This window comes from Aethalodelphis obliquidens, unplaced genomic scaffold (assembly GCF_003676395.1).
Source record: "Aethalodelphis obliquidens isolate GAN/ISIS:26980383/991018 unplaced genomic scaffold, ASM367639v1 scaffold11, whole genome shotgun sequence".
NCBI classification, from domain to species: Eukaryota; Metazoa; Chordata; class Mammalia; order Artiodactyla; family Delphinidae; genus Aethalodelphis; species Aethalodelphis obliquidens.
The window spans coordinates 39,778,311-39,799,805 of record NW_020837955.1 but is presented as its reverse complement, the minus strand read 5'-3'; the positions used below and the strand labels follow the sequence as shown (position 1 = coordinate 39,799,805).

General features: G+C 41.4%; 1 protein-coding gene across 2 annotated transcripts in view; it reads left to right on the top strand.

Moving 5' to 3' along the window:
* ADAM12 (ADAM metallopeptidase domain 12) overlaps positions 1 to 21,495 on the top strand; it is a 388,736-nt gene that overhangs the window by 43,014 nt on the left and 324,227 nt on the right. For both annotated transcript variants that reach the window (XM_027112934.1, XM_027112932.1), the window contains exon 2: positions 17,917 to 18,053. In XM_027112934.1, the coding sequence (XP_026968735.1) occupies positions 17,917 to 18,053 (137 nt within the window). The remainder of the gene's footprint in view (positions 1 to 17,916; positions 18,054 to 21,495) is intronic.

Genomic DNA, 21,495 nt, shown 5'->3' with positions numbered 1-21,495 from the left:
AATGCATCCTTCGTGTGAATTTTAAACCAGGGCACTCACACTCAGCCTACCAATGTACCTGCTCTCAAAAGATACTTGTTGGCCAGCAAAGGATTGGCCAGTTCTCTTGTCTGTAGGAATAGGTCAGAACAGAGCTGGGTGTTACTGAGAGGAAACTGCTGGAAAATTCTTTTATTTTTTTAATCAATTTTTTTATTGGAGTATAGTTGATTTACAATGTTGTGTGAGTTTCGGCTGTACAGCAAAGTGAATCGGTTATACATATACATATATCCACTCTTTTTTAGATTATTTTCCAATATAGGTCATTACAGGGTATTGAGTAGAGTTCCCTGTGCTATACAGTAGGTTCTTATTAGTTATTTATTTTATATATAGTAGTGTGTATATGTCAATCCCAATTCCCCAATTTATCCACCCCCCTTGGTAACCATAAATTTGTTTTCTACATCTGTGACTCTATTTCTGTCTTACAAATAAGTTCATTTGTGTCATTTTTTTAGATTTCGCATATAAGCGATATCATATGATATTTGTCTTTCTCTATCTGACTTACTTCACTCAGTATGACCATCTCTAGGTCCATCCACGTCACTGCAAATGGCATTATTTTGTTCTTTTTAATGGCTAAGTAATATTCCATTATGTATACATACCACATCTTCTTTATCCATTCATCATTGATGGACATTTAGGTTGCTTCCATGTCCTGGATATTGTAAATAGTACAGCAATGAACATTAGGGGTGCATGTATCTCTTCGAATTATGGTTTTCTCTGGATATATGCTCAGGAGTGGGACAGATGGATCATATGGTAGCTCTATTTTTACGTTTTCAAGGAACCTCCACACTGTTCTCCCTAGTGGCTGTACCAATTTACATTCCCACCAATAGTGTAGGAGGGTTCCGTTTTTTCCACACCCTCTCCAGCATTTATTATTTGTAGATTTTTTGATGATGGCCATTCTGACTGGTGTGAGGTGATTCCTCACTGTAGTTCTGATTTGTATTTCTCTAATAATTAGTGATGTTCAGCATCTTTTCATGTGCTTTTCATGGCTATCTGCATGTCTTCTTTTTTTAAATTTAATTAAATTAATTTATTTTTTATACAGCAGGTTCTTACTAGTTATCCATTTTATACATATTAGTGTATACATGTCAATCCCAATCTCCCAATTCATCCCACCACCACCACACACCCCCACCTTTCTCCCCTTGGTGTCCACATTTGTCCTCTACATCTGTATCTCTATTTCTGCCTTGCAAACCGATCCATCTGTACCATTTTTCTGCATTCTACATATATGCATTAAGGTACGATATTTGTTTTTCTATTTCTGACTTATTTCACTCTGTATGACAGTCTCTACATCCATCCACCTCTCTACAAATGACCCAATTTCTTTCCTTTAATGGCTGAGTAATGTTCCATTGTATATATGTACCACATCTTTATCCATTCGTCTGTAGATGGGCATTTAGGTTGCTTCCATGATCTGGCTATTGCACATAGTGCTGCAGTGAACATTGGGGTGCATGTGACTTTTTGAAGTATGGTTTTCTCTGGGTACGTGCCCAGTAGTGAGATTGCTGGGTCATATGGTAATTCTATTTTTAGTTTTTATAAGGAACCTCCATACTGTTCTCCATAGTGGCTGTATCAATTTACATTCCCACCAACAGTACAAAGGATTCCCTTTTCTCCACACCCTCTCCAGCATTTGTTGTTTGTAGATTTTCTGATGATGCCCATTCTAACTGGTGCGAGATGATACCTCATTGTAGTTTTGATTTGCATTTCTCTATTAATTAGTGATGTTGAGTAGCTTTTCATGTGCCTGTTGGCCATCTGTATGTCTTCTTTGGAGAAATGTCTATTTAGGTCTTCTGCCCATTTTTGGATTAGGTTGTTTGTTTTTTTAATATTGAGCTTCATGAGCTGTTTATATATTTTGGAGACTAATCCTTTGTCCGTTGATGCATTTGCAAATATTTGCTCCCATTCTGAGGGTTGTCTTTTCATCTTATTTATAGTTTCCTTTTCTGTGCAAAAGCTTTGAAGTTTCATTAGGTCCCATTTGTTTATTTTTGTTTTTATTTCCATTAGTCTAGGAGGTGGGTCAAAAAAGATTTTGCTGGGATTTATGTCAAAGGGTGTTCTTCCTATGTTTTCCTCTAAGAGTTTTATAGTGTCTGGTCTTACCCTTAGGTCTTTAATCCATTTTGAGTTAATTTCTGTGTGTAGTGTTGGGTAGTGTTTTAATTTCATTCTTTTACATGTAGCTGCCCAGTTTTCCCAGCACCACTTATTGAAGAGACTGTCTTTTCTCCATTGTATATCCTTCCCTCCTTTGTCATAGATTAGTTGACCATAGGTGTGTGGGTTTATCTGTGGGCTTTCTATCTTGTTCCATTGATCTATATTTGTGTCTTTGTGACAATACCATATTGTCTTGATTACTGTAGCTTTGTAATATAGTCTGAAGTCAGGGAGTCTGACTCTTCCAGCTCCATTTTTTCCCCTCAAGATTGCTTTGGCTGTTTGGGACCTTTTGTGTCTCCATACAAATTTTAAGATTGTTTTGTCCTAGTTCTGTGAAAAATGCCATTGGTAATTTGATAGGGATTGCATTGAATATGTAGGTTGCTTTGGGTAGTATAGTCATTTTCGTAATATTGATTTTTCCAAACCAAGGACATGGTATATCTCTCCATCTGCTTGTGTCATCTCTGATATCTTTCATCAGTGTCTTACAGTTTTCTGAGTACAGTTCTTTTACCTCCTTAGGTAGGTTTATTCCTAGGTATTTTATTCTTTTTGTTGCAATTGTGAATGGGATTGCTTCCTTAATTTCTCTTTCTGATCTTTCATTGTTAGTGTATAGGAATGCAAGAGATTTCTGTGCATTAATTCTGTATCCTGCAACTTCATGAAATTCATTGATTAGCTCTAGTAGTTTTCTGGTGGCATCTTTAGGATTATCTGTGTATAGTATCATGTCATCTGCAAACAGTGACAGTTTTACTTTTTCTTTTCCAATTTGTATTCCTTTTATTTCTTTTTCTTCTCTGATTGCCATGGCTAGGACTTCTGAAACTATGTTGAATATAGTGGCAAGAGTGGACATCCTTGTCTTGCTCCTGATATTAGAGGAAATGCTTTCAGTTTTCACCATCGAGAATGATGTTTGCTGTGGGTTTGTCGTATATGGCCTTTACTATGTTGAGGTATGTTCCCTCTATGCCCACTTTCTGGAGAGCTTTTATCATAAATGGGTGTTGAATATTGTTAAAAGCTTTTTCTACATCTATTGAGATGATCATATGGTTTTTATTCTTCAATTTGTTGCTATGGTGTATCACATTGATTGATTTGCATATATTGAAGAATCCTTGCCTCCATGGGATAAATGCCACTTGATTGTATGTGGCATTTATTGTATGATCCTTTTAATGTGTTGTTGGATTCTGTTTGCTAGTATTTTGTTGAGGATTTTTGCATCAGTGATATTGGTTTGTAATTTTCTTTTTCTGTAGTATCTTTGTCTGGTTTTGGTATCAGCGTGATGGTGGCCTCATAGTATGAGTTTTGGAATGTTTCTTCCTCTGCAGTTTTTTGGAAGAGTTTGAGAAGGATGGGTTAGAGATTTAGCTCTTCTCTAAATGTTTGATAGAATTCACTTGTGAAACCATCTGGTCCTGGACTTTTGTTTGTTGGAAGATTTTTAATCACAGTTTCATTTTCATTGCTTGTGATTATCTGTTCATATTTTCTATTTCTTCCTGTTTCTTCAGTCGTGGAAGGTTATACCTTTCTAAGAATTTGTCCATTTCTTCCAGGTTGTCCATTTTATTGACATAGAGTTGCTTGTAGTAGTCTCTTATGATACTTTGTTATTTCTGTGGTGTCCATTGTAACTTCTCCTCTTTCATTTTTAATTTTATTAATTTGAGTCCTCTCCCTCTTTTTCTTGATGAGTCTGGCTAAAGGTTTATCAGTCTTGTTTATCTCCTTAAAGAACCAGCTTCTGGCTTTATTGATCTTTGCTATTGTTTTCTTTGTTTCTATTTCATTTATTTCTGCTCTGATCTTTATGATTTCCTTCCTTCTACTAACTTTGGGTTTTGTTTGTTCTTCTTTCTCTAGTTCCTTTAGGTGTAAGGTTAGATTATTTCTTTGTGATTTTTCTTGTTTCTTGAGGTAGGATTATATTGCTATAACCTTCCCTCTTAGAACTGCCTTATGCTGCATCCCATAGGTTTTGAATTGTCATGTTTTCGTTGTCATTTGTCTCTGGCAACATTCTTTATTTTAAAGTCTATTTTATATGATATGAGTATTGCTATTCCACCTTTCTTTTCATTTCCATTTGCATGAAATATCTTTTTCCATCTCCTCACTTTCAGTCTGTATGTGTCCCTAGGCCTGAAGTTGGTCTCTTGTAGACAGCGTATATGGGTCTTGTTTTTGTATCCATTCAGCAAGCTTGTTTCTTTTGGTTGGAGCATTTAATCCATTCACATTTAAGGTAATTATCGATATATATGTTCCTATTACCATTTTCTTAATTGTTTTGGGTTTGTTTTTGTAGGTCCTTTTATTGTCTTGTGTTTCCTGCCTAGAGAAGTTCCTTTAGCATTTGTTGTAGAGCTGGTTTGGTGGTGCTGGATTCTCTTAGCTTTTACTTGTTTGTAAAGGTTTTGATTTCTCTGTCGAATCTGAATGAGATCCTTGCCGGGTAGAGTAATCTTGGTTGAGGTTCTTCCCTTTCATGACTTTAAATATATAGTGCCACTCCCTTCTGGCTTGTAGAGTTTCTGCTGAGAAATCAGCTGTTAACCTTATGGGAGTTTCCTTGTATGTTATTTGTCGTTTTTCCCTTGTGGCTTGTAATAATTTTTCTTTGTGTTTAACTTTTGTCAGTTTGATTACTATGCGTCTCAGCATGTTTCTCCTTGGATTTATCCTGCCTGGGACTGTCTATGCTTCCTGGACTTGGGTGGCTCTTTCCTTTCCCACGTTAAGGAAGTTCTCAACTATAATCTCTTCAAATATTTTCACAGGTCCTTTCTCTCTCTCTCCTCCTTCTGGGACCCCTATAAAGCGAATGTTGTTGCATTTAATGTTGTCCCAGAAGTCTCTTAGGCTGTCTTCATTTCTTTTCATTCTTATTTCTTTACTCTGTTCCGTGGCAGTGAATTCCACCATTCTGTCTTCCAGGTCAGTTATCTGTTCTTTCACCTCAGTTATTCTGCTATTGATTCCTTCTAGTGCATTTTTCATTTCAGTTATTGTATTATTCTTCTCTGCTTGTTTGTTCTTTAATTCTTCTAGGTCTTTGTTAAACTTTCCTTGCATCTTCTCAATCTTAGCCTCCATTCTTTTTCTGAGGTCCTGGATCATCTTCAGTATCATTATTCTGAATCCTTTTTCTGGAAGGTTGCCTATCTCCAGTTCATTTAGTTGTTTTTCTGGGGTTTTACCTTGTTCCTTCATCTGGTACATAGTCCTCTCCTTTTTCATTTTGTCTGTTTTTCTGTGAATGCGGTTTTCATTCCACTGGCTGCAGGATTGTAGTTCTTGCTTCTGCTGTCTGCCCTCTGGTAGATGAGTCTATCTGAAGAGGATTGTGCAAGCTTCCTGATGGGAGGGACTCATCGTTGGTAGAGCTGAGTGTTGCTCTGGTGGGCAGAGTTCAGAAAAACTTTAATCCTCTTGTCCGCTGATGGGTGGGGCTGGGTTCCCTCCCTGCTGGTTGTTTGGCCTGAGGCACCCCAGCACTGTAGCCTACAGGCTCTTTGGTGGAGCTGATGGTGGACTCCAGGAGGGCTTGTGCCAAGGAGCACTTCCCAGAACTTCTGCTGCCAGTGTCCTTGTCCCCACAGTGAGCCAGAGCCAAGCCCCCCCCACCTCTGCAGGAGACCCTCCAACACCAGCAGGTAGGTCTGGTTCAGTCTCCTATGGGGTCACTGCTCCTTCCTCTGGGTACCGATGCGCACACTACTTTGTGTGTGCCCTCCAAGAGTCGAGTCTCTGTTTCCCCCAGTCCTGTCGAAGTCCTGCAGTCAAATCCCGCTAGCCTTCAAAGTCTGATTCCCTAGGAATTCCTCCTCCCATTGCCGGACCCCCAGATTGGAAAGTCTGACGTGGGGCTCAGAACCTTCACTCCAGTTGGTGGACTTCTGGGGTATAAGTGTTCTCCAGTTTGTGAGTCACCCACCCAGCGGTTATGGGATTTGATTTTATTGTGATTGCGCGCCTCCTACCATCTCATTGTGGCTTCTCCTTTGTCTTTGGATGCGGAGTATCTTTTTTTGGTGAGTTCCAGTGTCTTCCTGTTGATGTTTGTTCAGCAGTTAGTTGTGATTCCGGTGCTCTCGCAAGAGGGAGTGAGCACACGTCCTTCTACTCTGCCATCTTGAACCAATCCTGGAAAATTCTTAAGCTGAACAGTTTTCTTTACTTTTTTGACTTTATCTGTGTGAGGTGAAGCAAAGACTTAAAGACAGGTAAGCACCTTGATCAGTTTCAAAAAACTGAGAACAAAAGTATTTCTAATCAAAATTGTTAAACACTATCCTAGCTCATTCTCGAAGCCTAGTCAATATTTGTCAAATCACATAGAGCTAAAACTTCTCTGAGCTCAGGACTCCAATCCTATGTCATGGTCATTTGGGGTGTCCTGTTTGACTATTTAAATTAAGGCCCCCCGAATTCAGTGGGCAAAGTTAATAACTAGAAAATTCAAGTCCTAAAAATCGTATCGGCACCTGCCTCCTGATAGCCACACTTTCCTTCCCCTTGGTCATTATGACTTAGGCAGGTGTTCCCTAACTTAGCAACCTCCATCCTCACTCTCCTTCAAGTCCAAGACTCCGTCTCTTGCCCTGTTCCTCCCCACCATCTGGCCCAAGCCACAGTCTCCCTACAATTGAGTTCCCAGCAGGTGGAGAAGTGGAGAAGGGGAAGTTCCTGAAGCAGGGGCAGGAGGTAGAGGATATGGCCATGGTATTGTATTGTGGAATTCTGCATATATTTTCTCATAAACACACATGGGGTTTAGGTCTATAAGCTCTTCCCCGAGTGAAAACTTAGAGCATTTTTCTCATAAAGAAAGTGAAGTGTTTCTAAATGGTGGTATGAGGGTCAAGCACATTGTGAGTTCGTAAGTGTTGCAGAACCAGCCTTCAAAAACTCACCAAGTCTGTAGAAAAGGCATTCAAGTCCCAATAATCAGCCTGCACTCATACTCTTGGTGTGCAGCTGCGTTCTTGCTGGGATTTAGTGCTCCCTTGGTTAGCATGGCAGGTACACATTTCGAGTAGAGAAGGAAGTGTCAGGCTTCCGTGATGACAGTTTCTATTCTAGTCCCTTAGTTCTCTGTTCTGATCTTAATTTAGCTTTTCAAGGAAGGTTTCCTGCCGGGAAGATAATGAGCAAAATGCTTTAGATGAGGATTCTGGTTGACTTGCCAGTTCCGTTTCATTAAAAATAAGTAAGTTGGAATTCTGGCTTATAAATAAGGCTCATGTGGCTTTGGTTCTGTGCATCAACCTGTAAGGAGCCAGACGTTTCTGGGTGAGCTAAAGGTCAGTCACCCGTCAGAACCTCCATGATGAGAACCATGCCTCAGGACCCCTGCCTGGTATTGTCATGATCCCAAGGTCATGTGAACTTTTACTTTGTTTGGTAATAATTCATTAAATTGGTACATGTCTGCATATGAGGACATAGCAGTAAATTAGACAAATAAGGCCCCTATCACTTGCCATTTTAGATTTGGGGGTGGGGTGGAGGAAACAAAAGGGGAAATAAACAAATTTGGATGCCGGTAAGTGCTATAAAAGGAACAAAATAGGATGATGGGCTGGAGAGAAGCTTCGGGTGGAAGGAAGGGTATGAATTAGGGCAGCCCGTCTGAGGTGTTTGAGCTGAGACATAAATCATGAGATTTGCGGGCGAGCAGAGGTTTGAGAGTAGGGTCTTCTCAGGAGAGGGAACAGCAAATGCAAAGGACAATGAGGTAGGACATAGCTGGACATATGAAGGGTCAGAAGGGTGGTCAGTGTAGTCACAGCACAGGTGGCAAGATGGAGCTCTCAGGGCATGAGGTTCCAGAACTCATAGGACTCAGGAAGGAATGTGAATTTTATTCCGAGTGTTTCCTGACCAGAGTGATTGTTTGTTTATCGTATGATGTGGCTGGAGCATAGATCCTTGAACTTGGCTGTCTGGGTTCACTTCCTGGCTTCACAGTTTTTTGGACATGGGTGAGTTTCCTAACTTCTCTGTGCCTCAGTTTCTTCATCTACTAAGTGGGGAAAAACATCCTAGGGCTGTTGTGAAGTTTAAACAGGTGAAATTTATAAAAGATTAGAATGCGGTTTGGTGCATAGCACTTGCTTAACTCGTCTTCACCACTGTAATCTAGAAATGTTTATTAGTTATGGAATCTGTGCTCAACATTGCATTTTGCCCTATGAATAGTTCTCATCTATCCATTCTTCTCCAGTCTTCACACACTCCATTCTCAGGCAGAGAATTCTTCCGAACTGAATTAGATTTACGCTGCATAAAATCCTATGATGCCTTTCAACTGTACTCAGATAAAATCCAAGCACTGTCTTAGCGGGCCCAGCATGCTCTAGGCCTCGTCTACCCTCTATACTTCTGCTCATACCTCCGTCCATCCCATTCCTCACTCCATTTTAGCCATACTGACCCTTTCTGCTCTAGAGCACGCTAAGCTCTCTACTGCCTTATGGCATTTGTGTTCACGTTCTCTTGATGGAAAACCTTGCTGTAGACTTTTGTTCTTATCAAATGTATCCTCTCCTTTAAGATTGGAGGACGGGGAGCCTGTAGGTGATGAGGCTACAAAGAAGGGTTCAGCTAGAAAGTAGAGTTTTTAGAAAACAGAAGGAAGAAAATCAAAGCACAAAATACCCAACTGGAGTTGTTGAATGTGGGCGATTAAAAAAAAAGACCATGCCCAAGATGTCGCCCAGCCACATGACTTAAGGAGTGGTGGTGAATGGTGCTGGCTCTGGAAAGACATGTAGGATGGAAAATGTTTTGTTTTCTAATTGGGGGATGGAGGGAAACATTTGGTTGAGTTTGAGGTGACGACGGTGACAAGACATTGAAATTGGTGTCCAGCAGATATTGTAATACAGACTGCGCTTGGATGAATTGGCCAGATGGAAAAATATTGATTTGGGCAACATCAGTTTAAAAATTAATGAGTTCTCTCAGGGACAGTAAGAGTAGGGAGGGAAGATCAGTTCCAAGAGCTGAGACTTGGGAGGTGTTCAAGTCCCCCCAGGAGGAAGGGAGGCAGGGGAAAGGAGTATGAGTGGAGAAGCGAGCCCTGGTTGAAGAAGTGGGATAGGGAGGGTGGGAGGGAGGGAGACGCAAGAGGGAAGAGATATGGGAACATATGTATATGTATAACTGATTCACTTTGTTATAAAGCAGAAACTAACACACCATTGTAAAGCAGTTATACTCCAATAAAGATGTAAAAAAAAAAAAAAAAAAGAAAAAAGAAAACCAGAGTCACTAAGTGCTGCTGAGTTGGGAGTATATTTCAGCAGGAGGTGGTCGATGATGACAGTGGTGCAACGAGGATATTAGTGCCCTTAGATGGCACGGGGTCTTTAGCATAGATGCTAAATGGCTGCTCTCTCATTGTTTAATTCCATCTAGTAGGTTTACAGTAGTGAATGGGATAAACAAGTTTCTATTTTTGTCCTTTTGCTGTTCACTTCCAAAATTTGCTCCTGGGGTAAGAATTTAATAATTGGTTCCATTTTTCCCTTACCTTATTTCTTGCAAAGTCAATTTTGGAAAATTCTGACCCCTGTCCTCCACCCCCAGAAATATTACAGATGAATTCCTGCAGCACGTCTTTGTCCCTGTGATGAAGGACAAAGTGAATGGCTGCAATTGAAATGCAAAGGCCTTGGGTTTTGTCATTAATTCTGCCATTTATTATTGGGAAACATTAGAAATAACCTATATAACTTCGTAGTTCGGTTTCACCATTCATAAAATAGGACTTGCATTAGCTTCCACTGACCAGCAAAGGAATATAAAAATATAAGTTAATGTTGTAAGTGACCTTGCTTCCCACAGATAGAAGACACTTGAGACATGAAAAATTATTTTTATGTGTAGTAGAGACAGCTTGTGCTTGGAATATTAATCCATTTGAAACATTTATGGGAAGAAATAACTAGCTTTCTTTGAATTTTGAAATGACGTATAAAATATCGTTTGAAAATTGTAATTGTTCCATAGTACTTGATTGCTCTTATTTCCAAATGGGCTGTGTCCTCAGAAATGCCCAGGGCTGTGCATCTGTGATGCCAGGAAAGCTGGTAAGAAAGTAAAACGTCATAAATCAGTTGATTTGTCATCATGAGTCCAAATGATTGATTTTTAAAATTTTTTATCCATCATAAAAGTAATATGTCTGATTATAGAAAAATCAGAGTTACACGCAAACATAAAGAAGAAACACAATGAATTCATAGCCCTAACGCTCAGAAGAAAACCTGCAAGAGCATTTTGGTGTCTTCATTTCCAAAGACTGATTAAAAAAAACAAAAACTAAAACTAATCTAAATGGCAGCCACCTATGCTTTGCGTCCACGATGTCACTTGGTTCTCTTGCCAGCCCTCTGCGGTGGACACTGGTTGGTGGCCTTCCTGGACATGTAAAGGATTTGCATATCAAGGAGGGCAGGAGACTGGCCCAAGAGCGTCCATGTAGCCTGTGGGGGGATGCACAGTGCCTCTTCTGACTCAAAATACCATAGCTTCTTCCCTTATATGAGGCTGTGTCTTGATAAATCAGCCTTCCGGTGTAGATAATTACAATCTTAAGGTCTGAGCAAATCTGGTTCTGTTTCAACATACTTTTATCAAAGTAGTTATGTGACTGTCACTTGGTGTCACCTTCCTAAACCAACTTTTAATTTCCGTACCATTTCAGAGCCTCGTAGCCAATAACCAAAAAAAATATCCAGTTTTTATAGCAACTTGTTTCTATGTTCCGTAGACTTTCCTGGAGGTACTTAGAGGGGCCTTTCTACTGCCTAAGGCTCAACTACTTTTACATAACCTCTGCCTTCTTATACTCTAGGAAACCTTGTCAATTGCTTTATGCTTTTCACTTGACGGCAGTCACCGCATCTTTCCTCCATCTGAACAAATAACAATGTTAGAAGAGAGATGAAGGGTAAAGACTCCAGTTTGCTGGTATTTGGAGCCATGAGCGATAACAGCCATTCATCTCTGAGCCTTTTGATACTGAATTGCTCTAGAATGACATTCTTCTTGCAAGATATAGATTAGATCTTTAACTGATTATTAATAGACTTTATTTTAAAGGATAGTTTTATATTTACAGGAAAATGGAGAAGACAATATAGAGAGTTCCCCTACACCCCATAACCAGTTTCCCCTATTATTAACATCTTACCTGAGTATTGTACAATTGTTACAATTAATGAACCGATATTGACATAATATTTTAAACTACAGTCCATACTTTATTCCAGTCTCCTTACTTTTTACCCAATGTCCTTTTTCTGTTCCTCAGTCCCAGGCAGGATTCCACAATATGTTTAGTCATTATGTCTCCTTAGGCTCCTCTTGGCTGTGACAATTTCGATGACATTGATAGTTTTGAGGTGTGCTGGTCAAATCTATTGTAGGATGCACTGTATTGGCATTTGTCTCAAGATTAGATTGGGGTTATGGTTTTTAGGGATTAAGATCACAGAGGTAAAGCGTCATTTTCATCATATCCTATTGAAGAGTACGTCCCAACAACAGGACTACAGTTGTTGACGTTGACCTTTATCATCTGGGTGACATAGTGTTTTTCAGGTTTTTCCACTGTAGACTTACTCTTTTTTAGATTAACTTTTGCCATGGTTCTTTTTAAACATCCTCGAGCTTACCATTTCAAAATCACATCCCCCAGGCTTCCCTGGTGGCACAGTGGTTAAGAATCCGCCTGCCACTGCAGGGGACATGGGTTCGAGCCCTGGTCTGGGAAGATCTCACATGCCGCGGAGCACCTAAGCCCGTGTGCCACAACTACTGAGCCTGCGCTCTAGAGCCCATGAGCCACAACTACTGAGCCCACGTGCCACAGCTACTGAAGCCCGTGTGCCTAGAGCCCACGCTCCACAACAAGAGAAGCCACTGCAATGAGAAGCCCGTGCACCGCAATGAAGAGTAGCCACCTCTCGCCACAACTAGAGAAAACTCGTGCACAGCAACGAAGACCCAACGCAGCCAAAAATAAAGAAAAAAATTAAATTAAATTAACATTTTAAAAAATTAAAAATAAAAATCACATCCCTAATTATCACCCATGGAGTCTGCAGATGAGACGAGAGATTGACGTTGTTATTTGGAAAAGACTATAGATAGGAATCTGAACCAAGGAGATATATTTGTCCTTTATGGGAATGTTGCCACCATATTTCTCTGAACCAAGATGCTGCTCAGTCAATTTTATAAGATTTTCTTTAGCTCTCAGATATTCGGAGCTAATAAAAGTGCTTTATGCATTACCAGGGCCTTGTCCCCAGATTCTTTTGCAGTTCATATTGGTTGCCTCAATTTTTTCCCCCCAGCTAGATTTTCTAAGGAATATTTATCTTTTTTAAAATTAATTAATTTATTTATTTATTTTTGGCTGCATTGGGTCTTTGTTGCTGCGCACGGGCTTTTCTCTAGTTGCGGTGAGCGGGGGCTACTCTTCGTTGCAGCACGTGGGCTTCTCATTGTGGTGGCTTCTCTTGTTGGGGAGCACGGGCTCTAGGCATGCGGGCTTCACTAGTTGTGGCACGGGGGCTCAGTAGTTGTGGCTTGTGGGCTCTAGAGTGCAGGCTCAGTAGTTGTGGCGCATGGGCTTAGTTGCTCCACAGCACGTGGGATCTTCCCTGACCAGGGCACAAACCCATGTCCCCTGCATTGGCAGGTGGATTCTTAACCACTTTGCCACCAGGGAAGCCCAGGAGTATTTATCTTAATCCTACTTTTGGTACCTCAGATTAATTCTCCTCTCTTAGGTTCATGTAGGGATTGATAGTGATTTCCCTTTAAAGCCAGAATTCCAGGCATGATGTTTTAAGTTTTGTCTTGACTAGTAATCTTATTAGAGGTTGTTACCCCAGTGGCCCATTGAATGGATACCCACGAAGTAAGTACCTAAATGTCCACATTTTCTAATGATGGATATGAAGTTGTCATCTTCACACTATTAGCATGGTTTGGTTGGAGAACCACTGTCTAGGAGTCTGGAAACTTGGATTCTGACATCCTAGTCTGATCTTATGCGTTAAGCTTTTCAAAAGCCCTTTGACTACACTGACTTATTTGAGCTTCCTTGACCCTATGAGAATTAGTGGGGGAGAGAACATGGTCCCCATTTTATAAAGGGCAGAACCTCAGATGCACACTTTGACTGAGGGCAATAAATCAAAGAGGAGTCAAGACCAGAGCCAAGTCTTGTGGCTCCAAGGTGTTCATTGTTCGTGATCGCAGAACTCCGTGTCCATCTTCACCTCTGATGAGCTGAAGCCCTTAGGTGGGCATTAGGGTGGTCCGGACCTCCCTTAGTAAGCTGGGCCAAGGGGGCTTGGCCGGAGCAGAAACGAGGCAAGACTTCCATGGGCAGCTAGGCTCTGGGTGATTCACACGGAGGGGAGATCTGAAGTCACTTTTGGGGGTGTCTTCATTGCTGGCTTTTCTAAGACCTTAAAAGCCATGGCTGTAAAGATTCCTGCCTAAGGAACTGGGTCTCTAACTTCCCTTTTCAGCAGGCATAATCAGGTCTGAAGATGACAAACTCAGACAAGCAAAGAAGGCACACACATCCCTCATGGGAAAGCAGAGCTGATTGTCACAGACGAGAATTGTGGTAGGAACCCAAATATCCTAATATGCTTTTTTTCCACCATGAGACTGAAGCAAACTGGACATTTTATCAAAAGGACAAGTCATGTATCTGGTTACTCAACAGACAGAAAGCTGGGAAGTTCCTCCTCCAGATAAGCTATTCACATTCACATTTTTTATTTAGTCAACTGAGTTTTGTTGATGCCCAAATATTTGGAAAAACAAAATGTGTGCAAACTGTATATTTTCTAAGGTCATATTTTTTCCCCTGGGTTTCCAGGGCTTGAATGTGTGGCCTGCTTTTATGGTTTGTCAACAAGATCGCTCCATAAAATGCATTCTGATATCTCACAGCTGTGTATAATTTATTCTGTCTATCCATGCAGCACAAATAAAATTTTTATTTGCATCATCTAAAAGAAATACCAGTGTATAAATACATAAGCAAAGCTCATAAGAAACCGTCTTCTGACTCCATATACTGCTGGGGGGATATTGTGCAACCATTAAAAAAGCCGAGAGATGGCTTCATTATCCATGTAGATAGATCATAAATACTGTACTCAGCAAATAGTATAGTTATTCAATTTCTTTAAAAGGTTGCACAACATTCCCCAAGTGCTGGCAGAGTCTGCCTCTCAATTCTCCTTGGGATATTTAGAAAATAAAGCCTCTTAGAGGGGGAAAAAAAAATCAGCCCCGAAGGACTTCTTTTGATTAAGATGTTGGAATATGTAGGTGAAAAGGGAAATGTTCAGTGGTCGGAACATTTTGCCTTTAGGAGAGTGAGTAACTGTCTTTCTCTGCTCCTAGGAGTCTTGGAGGATAAAGGTCCAGGGGACTAAGAACGTTCTTTATATTTGGTTCATGCAGCTTCAGTTTGATTATCGAATAGGAAACCCCATGAAGGCGCCCTGCCCAGCTTCCCCCAAGTCAAGGATGTGGCCTTGCTGCCTCTCCTGGTTCCCCGACTGGCAGAGGCAACCAAGAGACCTGGATTTCATGGCCGCATCTCTTTCTGCTGAGACAGGCAGCTTCTGAATGAGTCCTATTAAGTGTGAAGACATTTTCTCTAGGTCGCTGAGGCCTGGGTGATAATCTTCCATGCCTTCGAGCATTGCGGCCGGAATAGCCATGAAAACCGTGGCGTCTTCTGCGGCCGGGTGGTGGGTGATCCAGAACTCCGGTTTTAGGTTTAACGGGCCTTGGGCAATTGGATTTGCGATTAAGTACTCAATTTAACAACCTACTTGCATTGGAAACTTAAGCTAACAGAACTGCCAGGAGTAGCTTATAATCAAATTGGTTTGTTTATGTAGAGGAAATCTGAAAATGTTTGCAGTCACTTTCTGAACAGTTTTACCTGACTTTTCAGAAGATTAACATGTCAGCCAGGGTAACTCTTGGCACGTGGCATGGTTTTCACTGGCTGAGGGGAAAGTTCAGACGGATCTGCCGTTTTCACCCCATAATTGTGGGTATTTCAAAGCCTTCTTAATCCAATTCAAACAACACACCAGCACTCTTTCAAGATAAGTTCAGTTAATTGCACTTAGTACTGCTCTGCAGGAGCTGTGTAACTGGATCAGAACTCACATTGTTTCAGTAAATTCCAACATGGGAATCCCACTGAGGGTCCTGAGTAAGAGACCCGGGGCTTGGCAAAGCTTAGAGAGCAATGCCGATAAAACCAGTTGGTGTTCTTCACGCTTCCTGTGTATGACCTACCTCGGGCCTCCCCGCCCTTTGCCTCGTTTTATGGAAAAGGAACGCACTTGCTGACCATCTGCTGACGTGTTCTTTCCGCGGCTCTGGATGGGGCTGGAAGGTTCTCATCTTCATGTCTCATTTCTATGCTTCCCATCCCAACAAATAAAGGTCTTTCCTCCCTGTGCATCAGAAGTAGCCACCCCCCCACTCTACCACCACCTTGTTTTTCTCATTAAATTTTATTTCGAAATCATTTTAGATTTACAGAAGAGTTACAAGGACAGCATGTAGCCCTGTTGTTTCAGGGTCCTGGTTACTCTCTGAAATGGTCTTATTCATTCAGCCGTCTCTCTCCCAATATAATAATACAGGTCACGAGGGCAGCTTGATGTGTGTCCCTCTCTTAGATATACAGGATGGAGAGAACCAAGTGTGCTGGGACGAAGCTGTATTTAAGAGACGAGGGTCTCCACAGTGTAGGCAGAGGGGGCTGGCTCCAGGTGACAAGAGGGTGTCCTGGGCTGAAGCAGGAAGAATGGGCTTTTTGAATGGAAGACATCAGGTCTAGAGGGCCCATCATAAGGCGAGCACTTAATAGATAGTTGGTGAATGAGTGAGTGAGTGAATGAATGAACAAACAGATAAGTGGGCTAACGACTGGACCAGGACTGATGGCTAATACGTGGTCGGGTTGGTAGTGATGCTGGGGTGTGTCTTACTCCAAAACCCATGCTTGTAATGACTCTGCACCATCTTGGAGCACATTGAAGGGCATGAACTCAAGCCACTGGATGAAGTTCATTTATTCAAGGTCTCTGTGCGATCAGTGACTGCCCCCTCTGCAGCCAGGAAAGACTTCTGATGAATTCCATGCAGACAGCCATTCTTTCCTCCATCCTGCCCTCCACTGATGTCCACAGATGTCACCACCTGGAGCCAGCCCCCTCCGCTTGCACGGCTGGAACCCTCATCTCTCCAACACAGGTTCATCCCTGAAAACTCAGCTCATCCCAGCCCTGAGACCACAAGCCCTGCTCTCCTTGCTCCCCGGGCCCATGGTCCTCTCCCTCCCTCTAGTGCCCCATGTGGCCGACGGCCCCAGCTCATCCCCTCTGCCACTGGCCATAGTCCCAACTTTCGGTTCATCCTTGGTCCCTTGGCGCTCAACAACTGAGAGTTTTAAATGCTTCGTGACCAGCTTGAGAATTTTCCAGAGAGGCTGTGTCAGACAGTTAATACTCAAGTAGTAATCCTTTTGTAACCTGAATAGAACTGCAGACTTCCACACGGAGGATGATAAAATGGTGTGGATTTAAAAGTATTTGGGGACCTGTAAAATGTCTAGGATTAAAATTTCAATACCATTTGTGCCCAAAAATGCGAACTTTTTAGTAACTTGAAACTGTGGTGTTGTGACTCAGGTCTGAAAATTATGAGTCCTGGTTGAAGAAATGGGAATAACATGTGAGGAATCAGCTCCTGTCCTTTACCTTGAGGGATAGACTGTGGTCACACCGAATAGCAGGAGGGTGACCTCATAGGGGAGCTAGCCCGGAGAAATTACCGTATTTGTTAAGAAAGCAGTACACTCCCCGGAGGAGAAAAATGTTACACTTTCCATTAGGATTGTTTATGGAAATGGGGCTACACTGGACCTGGGTCAGTATATTAGCTGGTTTGACAGTACCCCAGGAAACAAGATCACATAATAGTTGATAGAACGACTTGATTTTTTTTTTTTCCGTGAACCAGTCTAGTCAGTCTGAACTTGACAAATTAATTTTGTCTATAGAATCACTCCCATAAGCACATAAAATTAGCCTCCATAAGTACAGAGAGCAGAGTTGGCATTGTGTTTAACTGATTCGCTGGAACTTAAGTAAATGGATTTAGTCTTAATATAGCTAAAGCCCTGAGACTTTAACTAGAGCTGATCTTAGGCAAAGCATTAATTCATCATTTTAAAAGTCACGGCTCGTGGGTGTTTGTTGCTCGTTGAAGGACAGAATTATATACTTTGACGATGCAAATCACCCAGCCCCATGCCACAGGGCTTGAAGGAAAAAATTAGCTCTTGTTTTCTTTGTTACAAGATTTTTTATGTTCGACTGACAGAGAATTAATCAGTTTTAACACTTGACTATGATTTAATAGATTATGGTGTTTCCCTGGCCTTATTCAACTTCCAGATATTTTCACTGAGTCATTGATGTCATACTTCTGATGCTAAACTCTTCCGGACTGGAATAAGCATGGGGATTTTCCTTTGTGTTGTAGGGGTGAACTTGGGAAGCAGATTCGTACCTTCCGTGCAACAGGCCGGCACGAGGGACGGGAGAGGAGCTTACGAAGTGGTCAGTGCCTCTCTTTTGAATGGAGACCCGTGGAACCCAGTGACAAACGCAGACACAAAGGTCAGTTTTTTTGGTTTTGTTTTTCTTCTTGACTTTTCAATGACTGAAGTTTAAAAATCACATTAACTGCATTAATATTCTCTTATTCAGGTTTTGTCTTTATTTTAATTCCAACTTTATCCTTCCTTATAAAGTGAAATCTTCATTATTAAGAAGGTGAAATACAGACTGGCTTTGATGTGACAGTTTTGATGAGTCTCTCAACACTGTGTCTGTGGAAGCTTACTTTTTCAAGCACACACCAGGGATAACATTTCCAGATATACAGCTTTCAGCTCATTTTACCTGAGTGCTGGATCTTTTTCTATATTCATGTCTATTTCATTAACATTTCAGTTTTATCGATCAATTACTGGTAGAAACATTTTAATGCAACTTTTTAAATTTATTTATTTTTGGCTGTGTTGGGTCTTCCTTGCTGTGCGTGGGCTTCCTCTAGTTGCCGTGAGCGGGGGCTACTCTTTGTTGCAGTGCACGGGCTTCTCATTATGGTGGCTTCTCTTGTTGCAGAGCACGGGCTCTAGGCGCTGTGGGCTTCAGTAGCTGTGGCACGTGGGCTCAGTAGTTGTGGCTCGCGGGCTCTAGAGCGTAGGCTCAGTAGTTGTGGCACACGGGCTTAGTTGCTCCACAGCATGTGGGATCTTCCTAGACCAGGGCTTGAACCCGTGTCCCCTGCATTGGCAGGCGGGTTCTTAACCACTGCGCCACCAGGGAAGTCTCTGTAATGAGTTTTAATGCAGTTTTATGCTTTGTTTACTTTGACACATGTTTGATTTGAGTCTTCTATGATGTAAAAGAATAATATAAAATAATTGAAATATTAGTGATGAAATTTCATATTTTGATGAGTTTTGTCTGACAAATATAAGTGAGTTTCTTAAATTTCAGAATTGTTGGAACAGTTGGAAAGGGATAAAATCTATAGAAATATGAGCTCTTTGGAGAGATCATACAGATGGCTTTGTCCTTGTGTTATGTGGAACTATTTTTAGAGTATTTTTTATAATAGAAAACAGATTTTTTTAAAAGAGCAGTTGAGATTGTGAAAATGGTCTGTAGTGTTCTGGAAGGGCTGCAGTGGGCCACCTTTGTGTCCATAATGATAATATGATTTACATCATTATTTTATTTTCTAAAGAGGCTTTCAGCTGAAAGTGAGCATTCAGAAAGGTTGGGTTAAAGGAGCCAAATGCCAAATCTCAACTTTTTCAGTATTTCTGCTTCATGGAGACGGTTGCAGCTGGAATATACAAAGTATAAGTCAATCGCGGTGACACTGATACTGTTTCCTAGATGAAAAACTTAAGACACTAAAGAAAATTTCATCATGCTACTAATTTGCAAAATGAGAGACGATACGATAGATTCAGAAAAAGAGAGGTATACTATGTTGTAAAGGAAGTATATCTTTAAAATATTCATAGGCACTAATTAATAATATAAAAATGTGGAACAATCTAAAGTTACTTGGGTGGTGGAAGCCTTTATGGGAGTTTTTCCCTGGTGGTAGGGTTGCCAGATTTAGCGAATAAGAGTACAGGATGCCCCGTTAAACTTGGACTTAGGTAAACAGTGAATATTTTTTGGCATAAGTCTATCCCATGCAACATTTGGGATATTGTTGTTTATCACGGTCCAGATTTAACTGCCGTGCTGTGTTTTATCTGGCAGCCCACCTTGGAGGGCATCAGAGCAACAAGCTGATAAAGGTTCTCAGTATGCCTTTGGAATGGACTAGTTCAGGCTGGCTCTAGTTTCTGACCTCCAGCTTCATCCTTACTACCAGCTAGCCACCTTGCAGACAACAGGAGGCATACCAGAGGGGGAACTGGCATATCCGCCCTGGCCAAGCTTACAACCTGATGGCCGGGGGCCACCAGCACCATCTTTGTAGAAAACTAGGAAAAGCCATTATTGTTTGATCGCTGTGCCACCTCCTCTAGGGGTCTGCATCCAGGATTAGAACCAGGCACATACCTAGTGGCTAAAATAACTCCAGGTCACTGACATCATTTAAGGGAACAGCGACCTGGGTGGTTTGGGGAACAGCATCTTGTCGTAATGCCGTGGGGCTCATCTCAGCATGTGGCTGTGGAGTCAGCCTTATGGCTCTGTAATTACCATGTGCCCCCTTAATTGGTGGTTAACCACTAAGACCTTGCATGAAAAGGGTGCATGTAAATGTCTGTTAACGTGCGTGTACCTGCGTGCCGTCATTCTTCACGGGGTAGCTGTGTATGTTTGTTGTGGGAATAAGGGTTCTGCCAAGTGGCGTGTTTGTGTACGTCTTTCTTCGTCATCAAAATAACAGTCAATGCTGTAATTTTATTTTATTTAAAAAAAATTATTTGGGGGAGATTTATTGAAATCTTTCCTTTATTGTGCATCGTCAATATCTAGGACCAGTATCCTGTTTTCTCCGTCCTGAATTCCCCTCAGAGTGCACAGCTGGGGGCCGCTGCAGTGGCTGATGCCTTTTTGGCCACAACATCTTTTGTTCATTAAATGGCAGGGGACAAACTCTGTCCGCAGCACCTCATTTTGGTCATAAATCTGACCAACTTTGGGGAGGCACATCATGACCAATTTTGTCCCATGGTGCTAAGAAGGCTTATTCCTACATCGAGGAGGATTCTGTGGATAGGCCACTCAACGTGCTAATTTTCAGATTAGGCCCTATTGACAGTCTAAAATTCTCTGGATCTCCCATCTTACTAGTCTATTATGATCTGGGAAATGTTTTCCCTTGTTCCTTCTTCCCACATCTAGAGTTGCGCTATTACAAATATTCTACGTAGAGGTATATATATGATCGATGGCCTCAAGACATTTAGTCATCATTACTTTGCTGGAGGCCTCGTTAAATATTGAGTAATGCAAGAGACAGCAATCTTATAAAATAGATGGGATATAAGTAATACTACTAGTAACTGTAATTTTAAACTGCATTAACGGGGCATATCTTCAAGTATGCAGAACATACCCACTTCATGAATATTTTTGCTGCACAACTATGCCTGCAGGACCTTAGAATACAGGCTTGTACGTTTGCATTCCTGCTTTCCTGCTCCCCTGTTTTTTTCCTTGCTGCCTTCTTTCCATTCAGCCAGTCTTTGACAATTTGACTTAGTTGGTCTGAGGCAAGGCCCAGGCGTCAACTTGATTCAGGCAAAAGTACTCAGATTCTCTTTTTCTCTCTCTCTCATCTATGATGGAGATATATCCAAATGGGGTATTATTATGTCCTGTACAAATCAGGAGTCAAGGCATCATTGCCACTGATCACGTAGTTGAAAGAACAGAGCATGGGGAGAGAACATGACCTTGTGTGCATCGGAGAGCTTCCGGCATTTTGTTTGTTTACTTGCCGTTGTTTTGATCTATAACCCGAGTAGAAGCTTATCTGCTCTTTCCTCCCTCTTAGGGTCATTGTAAGAATGAG